This window comes from Taeniopygia guttata, chromosome 2 (genome assembly GCF_048771995.1).
Source record: "Taeniopygia guttata chromosome 2, bTaeGut7.mat, whole genome shotgun sequence".
Taxonomy (NCBI): Eukaryota; Metazoa; Chordata; class Aves; order Passeriformes; family Estrildidae; genus Taeniopygia; species Taeniopygia guttata.
Window position 1 is genome coordinate 49,687,681 of NC_133026.1, and position 12,655 is coordinate 49,700,335.

At 39.1% G+C, this 12,655-nt stretch overlaps 1 protein-coding gene across 2 annotated transcripts in view; it reads right to left on the reverse strand.

Moving 5' to 3' along the window:
* Nucleotides 1–12,655, reverse strand: part of CNTNAP2 (contactin associated protein 2) — a 1,027,622-nt gene that overhangs the window by 21,553 nt on the left and 993,414 nt on the right. For both annotated transcript variants that reach the window (XM_072924024.1, NM_001193337.1), the window contains 1 exon segment: nucleotides 4,466–4,696. In XM_072924024.1, coding sequence (XP_072780125.1) covers nucleotides 4,466–4,696 — 231 coding nt within the window.

The following is a 12,655-nucleotide window of genomic DNA, read 5'->3' on the forward strand; positions in this document are numbered from 1 at the left end:
TATGTTGAGGTTAATATAGGTTTAACTAAATCCCATGTTAAATACTCTAGATGCCATTCTGTTCATACTCAAAATAAATGCATCCTACAGCTACAGAGTGCTATGACAACTTAGAGCTGTTAAAGCAGTTTGCCAACTATTGCGTGTACCTTGCCTTTCTGGATCTCCTGCTTTTACTAAATTCAAGATTGGGTGGTTTGGCAAGATGGAGCACATTTTACCCAAAATGGAGAGGTATATCCATGTAATAGGTTTCTTTTATCCTTTTATTATATAAATAAGAGCAATTTGGAGGTGAAATTTTATTAGCAATTGGCAGAACCTTAGGTAAAAACACCTACATACTGAATGATATCACTTTGATAATATGCAACTTCTAATTTTAACTACAAGGCATTTTAGGTGTGGAAATTCTTTTTACTACAAAAACAATAATGTTTGGGCTTTTTTTTTTTGCTTCTCTACAATGCACAAGGCATCAGCTATTATCACCTATATCTTAGCTAATTTGAACTGAGAGATATTAAAAACCTCTTGTGATTAGCTTTTTTTTTAACCTATGCAGCAGTAATAGGTATTAAAAAGCACACCAATAAAGTTAAAGGCTATAGAAATTAAAACTTTTGTTTTGAATTTTATGTCAGACATGTAAGTCAATGGTTTGGATAATACCTAAAGGCAAATATGTTCATTGATCAGGGTCTTTTTAGCCTCTTTTCTACACTCCTATTGATGTAACCAAGGCAAATTGGATTGTCTGACATGAACTGAGATAATATTGATGGGAGGAAAACACAGGAAGTGAACTATATTGATGATCTGCTTGGATGCCATTATTGACCTTTTTATTTTAAATCACCAGAAAGTCATGTTCCAGAAAAAAATGACTTGTTGAATTCCTGTGCTTCATCATCACCAAGAAAGGATCACCATAGCAACAGGAAAAGACTGCATTGTGAGAGTACTCACAAGCAGAACAAGATCATGGTTTAAGATTATGTTCCAGGAGCATGGCAAAATGCCAGCCAGGGGTGGGGAGGGAGGGAAGTGGGACTTCTACTATAACAAAGGAATTTAAGAAGATCTAATATTGTAAATGTGAAATATGTGTGTATTCAAGGCTAACAGAAAGTGCAAGATAGTGAACTGACAAACTGTACACCTCATTAGTCAGGGGAGAAAATCAACAGGGCTTCTTATTGATAAATCCCTGAACTAGTTTTTAAAGGTTAACTGCCAAGTGACTGATGCATGTCATTATGATTTTCCCTTAGCCTCTCTGTTAGGGTATCCAAAATGTTTTGCAGCTAGCAGGAGGTGTTCATGCAGTAACTATACAGAAAAGTTTAAAGAAAACATTTCATGTAGGTCACCCATCAGGCAGAACCTGCTTAACATCTAGTAATTATCTGCAAAATCTGATCCAGCACTGTAGTTGAGAGGTGAAAGGATCATTACATTTGTCATCTGGTGTATCTGCTCTATTTAGACACTTATCTTTGATTCCCTCCTACAACATTTTTCAATCCTCAAAGTTCAATTCCACAATATTTGAGAAACAAAGCTAAAAGTCTAAGCTTAACTCAAAATATGAGTAAGGATGAGTTCAGAGTATGTCACTGAATGAAATTTAAACCATATGATACTTCCCACAAATTTTTTCCTGACTTCTTTATTTTCACTATGAAACATCCATCCTCAGCTCTCATGTTTTATTAAGAACTATTTAAAATTAAATAGGTAACATAACACTAAAAATTACAGATAAAAACATGTTTGAGATGAGAAATGCTGCACATAGTAATTGCTGCTTTCAAAGCCATGTTATTTGCAACAATTTCTTTGTGGCAAAGTGTGAGTGGCATTTGCTTTAACATCACTACAAGTGCTTCTGTGAATTTCAAAGCTGCTTTTTCCTTTGACCCTTCAGCCAGTTAAGTAAAGGAGTAAATTCACACTGAGACAACTGAGACTATTCCAGTTCTGGAGCCAATAACTTATATCTCTGATTCTTACATTTTCTCTCTCAACATGATTTGTGTTAGAAAGTCTTAAGAAGGTTTTGGGAAGCATAAAAAAATCCTCACTGGAAACTGCCAACTTATTAATGCAAAGTGGCACTAAACCCAAGCACTTTAATTTAGATGAATGTCATTTTGATGACTGACAGGCTATGACTTTGATGACTCAAGGTTATACAGTCTACAGAATATATTTTTCCTGTGACTGAACTATCTGAATCAGATCATACTGATACTTTCACAAAGACTCAGTTGTTCTTACTAATGTTGGTAAATGAGTTGCTGAGATACCTACTCTTTGTACCATGGAAATGCCACCCACAGTAGAAGCCAGACATTGCTCACCAACACCTGAATATCCTTTTATTCCTGAACCAGTGCTTTGCTGTGAAATTTATTTCTACCATCATAACTCACCTGTCATTTTTGCTTTCTTTGATGTACAGCAATCCCTCACTAGAAGTCTTTGAAGCAATATGATCTTCTGCCTCTACTGCTGTGCATCACTGGAGAGGACAAGACAAGGGGTTCCTAGCTCCCAGTCTTCCAAAAACTAATCATTACTGAAAATGAAGGTGGGTCTCTTGAGCTTTGTCTGCCCATGACCTGAAACAGTGAAGTCTGGCTATGGCAATGATATCTGTCTTTTACTGACAGAAGTTAACAGACAGCGTGAGCCAACCCACTAGCACACTGCATGTTCCCTGACATCCTTCACGCTGTCTCTGTGTCCAAGTACTACAATTTAACCAGAAGAAAAAGTGTAAATTGTAATCTGTCAGGTCAACAAAGTTTACAAGATGAGATTGAGCCAACACAAGGTCAAGCAGAATAGCATGTGCCAAGGACAAACAGGACCTCTTTCTTTCAACTGCAGGAGCTATTAGGAACTGTGTAAATATCCTGAGTAAATCCTACCATTGTCTTTTGCTAGCTTGCACTGAAATTAAGTGGAAAGGAAATTAATCAACAAAAATTAACAACCAAAGTCCATTAGATGCACATAATTCATTGCAGCAGCACATCCTCAAGGAGTTTATGGCACACTTTCTAAAGACATGAGCCAGTGAGGAATCTTTCACAAAATGTGTTTATGTAGAAAGAGGAATACAGACTGTAACCTTCAGGTAGAAGCAGGTCTAATAATTTCAGAGAAGAAAGGGAATATTAATTTATGATGAAAAAAATTGAGGTAGAAAAGTGAATGCTATAAGAGAGGAAGAGACATACTGAAATTTTACAATGGCATGGCATGGCTGCAAGGAGGGAATGACAGGTTTTAAAGAATGATACTTCTTGTATTAATGTGTGGGATCCTCAGCTCTAGAAGGAGCTCTGTCTCTTCTTAGAAATAACTGCCCTAATTCTGTGCTGAATAAGAGATGAAAGGAAATGCTGCAAGGAGTCCTTGGCACTGCAAGGAAAAAAATCCTAAACAACAACAACAAACCAAACCAACAAATCAACCAAACACCCACAAAAAAAAAAAAAACAAACCTCAAAGATACGACTTTGACATGTACTTCTGAGAAAGACACCTGCCTCCTCTCATTTAAAAACTGGCATGTGGATGCATCCCCAAACTCAAAGACTAATCATTATCAAAATCAAGTTTTTCCTCTAGCATTTTAATCTTATACCACTTCAAACAACAAATTTGCTGGGACAGGTTCTAATTTACACTCTACAATTGAAATCAGAATGAGGACAAAATGCAAGGGATGCTTCAATATACACCTGGCCCTATAAATCGAAAGGTAACCTGATACTCAAGAAGCAAAAGAGAGAAAGAATCCTCTAAAGTTAGCTACAATGTATATTTTCAGGCCTGTCAGTCACAAGGCAGGATGAGATTGCTGGGATCCGCAAATTGTTTTGGCTTCCAGCATTTTCAGCACAAGATGAGCGCCACCATGACTAATGGGATTTTCTATTAAACACGGCCCACAGAAAGTAGTCATTTCAGAAAACAAAATCAGCGCTTTACATAAATGCATTTATGCCTAAAATTAGATTTACTTTTTTTTTTTTTTCATATGAAGCTGACTGCAATATACTCACTTATTAGGAAGACAGCATAAGAAATGCTACTGTATTTATATGTACTTGAAGCTTTTTGCTGACTATAGAGAAAGTGCTATCACATCAGTTAGGTCAAAACTCAACATTTAAATAGCCTAAGAATTGCAGAAAAGGAAAATAAATAATAATATTTTTAAAAAGCAAAAGAAGAAAAAAAACCCAAAAAAACTTCCCTTGCAACTATGTTTAAAAGTGGTGGCAAGTCTCTGTCATTCCAGTTTTGCATTTCCTGCTGTGATTACAGCCCTACAGCCACCTATCAATCACTTAGCTCTCATTTTTGCTTTCCTTTACAGAGGAAGGCAGATGGTTTCTTCTCTGAACTGCTCCACTGAGTTAAGGTGACATGAACACCGCCTTACCTGAGTCTAAGTGCCAGGGGTCGGTGGCGGCCGACATTGGTGGAATGGTGAGTGGAGAGGCTCCGCAGTTGGATTCCACCAGTTCTCCTTGGATGTGGACGTGGGAGGAGGCGTTGGTAGGTCTCAGAGCTGCTTTGAGTGGAGCAATCTGGTTGAACTGGACTCTCGATAGGCAGCCAGTGAACCCTGGGGTGTTGTATTTATATATATCTTGGTCAATCTTCCCAATTTCTATGGAAAATTGAAGAGGGAAAAAAATTAACCTAAACAATTCATTGCTTTGGAAAGCACAATTGGTCTGAACACATTGATTCCCAGAGCTCAGTTCCCAAGTACTTCTCTGAAGGAGACTGAGATTGTGTCAGAACCTGACAGGTTTCTTTACATTTCATTACAGATTAAAGCTGGAAACCTTCAGGCCTTAGCATGACTCGGTTTCACTGCTATGCTATCATTAAAATGAAAGGCTGGCATGAAGGAGTCAGTGAAGGAGTCATCAAAGAACAAAAGGCGAGGAAAAAATTCTGAGAAGAGTTTTGGAAGAGAAGGCAGAAGGTAGAAGGACAGTCTTGGCCAGGGTCTCTCCTCCCAGTTGAAGCCACTGCTGTGAGAGATGCCCCTTCCTTAGCCCTGGCCTATTTCCCTCTTGGTTCTCCTGGGGAAGCTGGGACCACTTGTGGTCACTCCTGTCTCTTTCCTGTCTCCTCATGAGGAGACCAAATGTCCCTTCACCAGGAGACCAAAGGTGAAGGGAACTCCTGGGTCCCTTCTCCTAGGAGCCAAGCATTCCTTCACCAGGGAGCCAAGCTTCCTTCACCAGCAGAAGCGTCACACATACCACACGTGTCCCTGACGTGGAAAAGCATCCATCTCCAGTCTCCTTCCTTTACTCCCCTGCAGTGCTGAGAGGGGGCAGGACCTCATCCAGCCCTGCTGAAGGCTGAGGGAGCTGAGACCCTGCTGCAGTCACTTTACTGCTGTGGGCTGACAGATAAGGTATCCATGAGCTGAACAGAGGCCTCTGCCACCACTCTCAAAAGCAGCTGTTGTTTCTCAAAGTTGCCCCCAAGGTAGTTTTCTCCCTTCTTAAACACCAGCTAAGATAACCCCAAAATCATGTAAAATGCCTTTACTACCCAGGAAACTGGCATCTGCTCCCAGCTGTTTGAATTCTGCCAGGACCTGTTGGAACAGCCTGAGTCACAACCAAATCTAAACTGTCCCACTCTGTCAGCTGTCTGTATTAGAGGGATATTAACATTTCAAAGCCTCACTGCAGTGTCTGGTATAATATTCACACGACATGGGGGAATTTGGCTCCCTTTCTTCTGTGGTAGTGCAGAGTGAAGGAAAAGGACACATGGAGGCATCATGTTTGTGCTGTATGAGGGACTATTGCTCCAGAGGCACCTGGAGCACTTCCAGCCACCTTTCCCTGGGTCGTTAGGTTAATTCCTGGCCCTTGAAATCAGTGGAAAAAGTCATACTGAGCTCAGCAAAGAAGCAGAGGGGCAGAGGGGACAGAAAAGAGAGAGCAGCACAACATTATTCAAAGGCAAGCTTTTCAGACAGGAACAATGACAAGCATTTGAAAATGTATTGTTTGTAGGAAAAAAAATGCCTGTAAATTTCAAGATTGTGTCATTAAAAATAAAGGAAGGAAGACAGAGGTAGGAAAGAAAAGCTTCTGAGAGGTGTGAAGAGGAAGTGGGAAAGGGCTTTATTTTAAGAGTTTGGGGTTAAACTGGGAATCAAACTACATCTGGGTTTGTATTTTGCTACAAAAAAGAAAAAAAAATCAACTAAAAGTATTCAAAAATGCATTACCAATCTTTTGGAAATGTTTGTATTCAGTTCTAACCAAACCAGGAACAATTATATGGGGTCTGAGCTGTTTAGTGTCCTTAAAAACTAGCATGATAGATATGTCAGTGCTATATTCCTATGCATACTGAGGGCTTGGCATCAGGGATACATACATGAAGTTCCAAGGCTACAAACCATTTTAGTTTTGGGGTTTACACTCAAAAATGTGTTTAAGTATGTAGTGTGAAAAAACTGGTGGAATAGGGTCAAATCTAGAGCATGACTAAAACAACTTCTTGGTATTCACATGGAACAAAGCTACCTTTTCTGTCTTTGCAATTGTGTGGGAATGATAAAAATGCAATGTTTAAGTCCCCCTCATACCTAGCACAAGGGCACATAACAAAGATGGATAATCTGAAAATTACTTGCATTAAATCATTATACAATCCACTATACAGGAATGGATTTTCTAGTCCCTGCACTTTCCCTTCTCTTTCTCACTTGAGAACGTCTTTTCTTTGCTAGTGCTTATCCAGCCTGTATTAATGCCACACATATCACGAGCTGGCAGTGAGCAGTGACTGTCATCTCTGACAAACTGGACACATCCTCAGGACTCAGATAAGGACTAGCTTAAATGTTTACGATAATTGTATTAATTGCATCCAGCTCTCCTTCAAAAATTAGTTTGACCATTAGCAACTTCTCCTTCAAAAATTTGATTGTAAGTAAAAAACCTCACCCCATGCACATACATTTTCCATAGTTAGTAAAAAAGCTGTACAAAAGCTAGTTCATGCATTTGATTGCTGCCTGCAGACCACACCACTCAGGTACAGTTCCTTTCTGATGACAATATTCACTCTCTCTTACTTCAATAAAATATTCATAGCATATTTAGTAAAGAGCTGCATTTTTGAATAATCCTTATAATCTAAGAAACTATTACAAGACCCTTCAAACACCGTAACCACTGTTGCTAACAGATTAGTGATTCCACCCATATTTTATCTATTCTGTGGAACTTCATGCAGAAACTAATAGCCTCCCACACACAATCCTGACTGACAAGAACAAAGATCTATGAATATGATTCTTTTAATTTAACAACTTCAGTACCACGCTTCTCTAACTCCATAAATAAGCAATGGATACTAGATACTGAAAGAATTAAAAAAAACAACAAAAACCCCCAACCTTTAGCAAGGCACCTTGCTAAAGACCCACAATTTTTTGTTTAAAACATTCTACAAGTGATGGCTGTGAAAATCATCTTGTGCAAATTTCCTGCCAGCTTACATCTCATCAGTGGTAGAACAGTATAGATCAGCTTCCATGACTGTGAACATGTTCCTGCCCCTGCATGTCCCTTGGGGCTCAGCACACCAATACCCTCTGATCTTAGGCCATTACACTTTGATTCCCTGTGCATTTGAGCCTAATAAACCCATTCCTGGGGAGAGCAATGATTGAAAAATGAAACATGCCTTTGTTCTCATGACTAAAATTCAATTTTCTCCCTGTAACAAAGAGGGGAGAAAATCAAAAGATAATTACAATGAAATTATTAAAAAAAAGGAAATGTATAATGCAACTACTTTGCATTATTCCAATTTTCAGTGCATAAGCTGGTGAAAAGTCATATAAATATTACAGCATACAGGATTACCATTACCCAGTAGAAACATTTATATTATTGCTTTCAGATCGGATGCAACAATCTCCTGCTGGCAACTTTCCCTCAGGTATTTCTGTAATGAAAGGCGGCAAAAAAGTCACTTATAGACCCTTTTTTAACTTCAACTTGTTTTAACCATTTTCTGCCTTGACCACACAACCATCTGATGTGAGATGAAGGCCACAATTACGCAAGGCCAGCCAGGTGAACTCATTCCAGCATAGATACATTGTGGTGTACAAATCCTTAACACTAAACATTCACACAATAACTGTTCAACTGCCCATCCACATGACTTAAACTTTTTAAAAAATTATAAAATGTGCACATGGGTATGCCAAGAATCTCACAGATGTCATGCCATGTCTTGTGTATTATCATTCACTGAAGATATCTTTAACATTAATTGCTTGTTATTTGTGTTTTGCTGTTTCTTTAACAGTAAAAAGATACAGGAATTTAATCCTTAGTTACCCATTTTGATTTCAGGACTTATTTCTCATGGTTATGGCACATAGTGATGAACATAATACTATTTCTCTCTTGGATATTATGTGCCACTACTTAAGAAGCACTTTATTCACTAGGTGAAAAGATGCAAACAACAGAATCACAGAATAGTCTGAGTTGGAAGAGACCTACAAGGATCGCTGAATCCCACCCTTAAGTAAATGGACCATATGGGGATCAACCCACAACCTTGGCATTTTGTGCACCCAGTTCTAACCAACTAAACTTATCTCGTCTGTGACACAAGGCACCATCAATGAGTACCCAACATGCTGAAATTGATTCTTTTGTGAAACTAGAAGAAAGCAAGCAAAAATAAAATATATTGATGAAAAAATCATGGCCGGACCAGTGCGTAAGTGACAAATGCACAAGTAGCACACAGAAATAACAGTCAGTGTAATTAGGTTATCTGCTTTTTAAGCCTTTTCCCCCTTACTACATTACCTGTAGGTGCAGCATTGCAGCTCCTCCCTAGGCACTATTACAAGAGAAACCAATAAACACTTTGATTCAGATAATTACCCAAGTTGACCTAGTCAGCATGCATCTGATGAGCTACTTGCAGAAGGAGACACATTGCCAAATACACTTTTGATTTACTTTCTCTCCCTTTTCTGCTTTCCATACTTACCCATTAAAAGATTTCTAGAGTAGCTCAAAGGGCACAGAGCTTCTAATAGCACAAGAAGTTACTGCACTGCTGGAGAGGTCTGGCTCTGCTTAGTTCTGCCATCTATTTTTTATATATTCTTGTAGCAACACTTAGAAAGACAAGAAAAAACCTACAGCATGATGTAGCAGAAAACAAAGATTATGTATTTTGTCCCACAGCTCCGAGCAGGTTTTGCATAGATGAAGACCAGCTTTCTATTTATATAAAGTTCCCTGTGTGAGGATCCTAGATTATTTCACAGATACACAAAGCTGTGCAATCCAGCACAGTGCTGTGCCAAACCAGAATTGCCTTGCTACATGTGGAAAGATGGCCTTGGAGTCTGTTACACATAGACCTTGGAAAGTGACAGAGGAAACAGAACCAGCCACAAGGGAAGTTTTTATTAAATGTATGTGCTGAGTATCTTTGCTCAATACCTTCTTGCTATGCAGCTGATCTTTGCGGTTTTTTTCCTTGATGGGCTCTCAAATGCATGTCAATACAGAAAGTTATAATAAATTCCGAACCTTGAACAGTGTTCCTTTCATATAGAGATCAAGACATCTATTTATAGTAAATTATGTTCCATTAGGAAGGAAATATAAAAGAACTTGAAGTACAGTTTGTGAGTATGTACTACAATGTATGAAATAAATATCCTCTTACGAATTCCCTTGGACTTTTCCGAAGTAGAAACAAGGCATAACCAAGGGTACCTATTCTAGTTCAGCAAGGCTGTCAGTAAATGTAACAGCCATCTAGCTCTTCTTTGTTGGGTGTGGGAAAGCTCTGTCCAAAGTAGCACATGAGGGGGGTAGGAAGAAATAAAGCTCTGTATACTGGTATGACTTTGGTCTTGACAGAAGATACCTTTTAAAAAAAGTCTCAGAAGCACAACCAAAGCCCTTTTCAATTCAATTTGTTAAAAAGACTATTTCTTACACAATTTACACAAGACATCATTTAAATTTTGAAAATGACTCATTTATATGTGCCCATTTACGCTCAGAAATGCAAGAGCTTAATGATTCTGGAAAGCAAGGACACACATCAGCAGTGGGAGAAGTTCAGCTTTGCCATATGGAGGTATTTCTGGCTGAACTACCAGGCTGCTCTGCTATTTCACTTAAGAACAAGCATCCACTCATGGGTAGACAGAAGGTAATCCATTATCAATCTCCACAGCCCTTCCACTACTGGTACTAAATTGAACTTAAACTGTATAATATTTTAATAGACAGAACAGGTGAATTCACCAATTCAATTTAATGAACCACTAATTGCTTTTGGGTCAACCTTAGCAATAGATTTTCTCCTAGAAATAAAGTACCACATGCCCCCTTGTCCCCTGTACTCAGAAAGATATCTTGTTATGTCACCTGCTGCTCAAAGAGCAGCTCAATTAGCATCTCAAGCATCTCTCTGTTATGGCATCAGGCTCCACATAATAGAAAGCAGTTTAAACACTGCTGAAAGGAAGCTATTGATTTCAAGAATTCACAGTCCACAGAGATTACTAAAGTAGTTTCACTTACTTGAAACCCAGATGAGCCGTTCAGTGCAACATCAAACTGTAGCACACGCCAAAACTTGAGAACTGGCATGGTGCAAAAAGTTCAAGACAATATATTCATTAGTTTGGATCCTAGACATCAGGAAAACCTATCTGGGGTAGCATATACCTGCTAGACCAAAGCCACAGGGCCAAAACGTTGATGTCAAGAGCAGTCACTACACATCCAAAGGAGAGATAATACCAGGGAAAGGGAAAATGACATTCTGACACACTGTCTGGGTCTTCTGGTGAATATCCTCCAATGTGAAGAGGGATCATCCATTTGCTATCTGGCTGTTTATATCTCCTCTGTCCTAAAAGCAGCAATTTTTACATTAAAGAAACACCCCAGAACATGCTAACACCACTTGACTGTTTAGATAGTGTGTGATTTTAGAAATGCCATATACTGCCTGTACAAAGAAGCTAAACTCTCAGAACTACATTTAATGAGCTGTACTTAATGTAAAATCTCAAGATATATGGGAACTGAACAGAGCTACTGCAAAGGCTCTTCATGGCCCTCAAATGTCCCTGGCTTTTAATTTCAGTCTCTGAAGTAAATTTCAGTAAGTGGTACAAACTAACCATAAAACAATAGGGACTCTATTTCATTCATTACTCAAAACAGAGCTAGTGCATGCTGCTTTCTGGACATTCTTACCAGAGGAACAAGATGCTCATTTATGGATAACATACTCAAGGGATGCTGGGGGCACAAGAGGCTGAGCAGCCCCTGAAAATGGGCATCTGAGCTTCACCAGACCCAAGTTCAAATAGCTACCAAGTGCTCCTTATGCAAAAATTAAAAGCCTGAGGAGCAGATGGACTTTTTTTAGTCCACAGGTTTGCAAGGGCCGGGTGATATCCAGGTGCCTCTGCACCTGTCCTCTTACCATCAAGTTAATACAGTAAAGCTGCAGTAAAGGTGTGTTGGGAAAGCCATCCTGTCTTTCCCTCTTCTCGAACATGTAATCTGCCTCCTTCACCCTGCAACCATGGTCAGACTCCAAAGTCAGATGCCTCCACATATGCCTACAACTTATTGCTTTCCAGAGCCTTAAGGCGCCGCTCACACTATGGCCCTATCCTGTGCTTGATCCCTCTGTGACTATTTTAAGGTTTTCTTTTGTAAATTTATGTCACTTGTTGTAACTCTTCTGATTTCCTTTCATAAGATGTCATGGAATAATTTTATTTAGATGGTTTATATCTAGACTGGCAACCTCACTGACCATGCACTGACACACAGAGAAGATGCTATTTATGGTCTGTGAAGAGCTGTGCCAGAAACCGAGGGATTTGACATTAACTCAGCAGTGCCAACCAACAGTGTTGCAGAGCATATGCATGCTGCCTTCATGTGCTGTCTGACACTCAAGAAATGGCCTTTCCACCTACGGTACAAGCAAGAGGAAAATTATTTCTGAAGACCGTAACAGCTCAGTGCATTTTTTAGTTGCACCAGCGGCTTTATTAGAATTGCCCAAACAAAGGCCATTCCTTTATGAAACATTTCTGACACTTTCTGCACAAGCTAAGAATCATTGAACTGCGTGAAAAATACACAGGATTAGAGAATCCGAGTTGGCCTGGAAGCTGTGCTGCAGCCCTGGAATACTTCCAAACCCCAGTCCCTGGCAGAGGAGTTATGGCTTTCGGATCACGCTGTAATAGAGACAGTAAATCACTGACATGAAATACACTCCTATCAGAGTCCCATTATTGCAGGAATAATAAAGACTAGTGCTGGACTGCAGCTCCTCTGTCAAAAAAGGCACTGTGAAGAATGCTATAAAATGGAGATGTTATTTGACAGCAGCCTGTTTTCACATTGCCACAAATGCAAAGGGTTTGAGTACAAACTGGATCTTTTTTCCCTGCTCTTTTGTACTGATGATATAATTATTGAATGTTTCAAGATTTTATACTGGATGTATGATTTCCTGAAATCTTCCATTTTAAAATACCATATTTTAA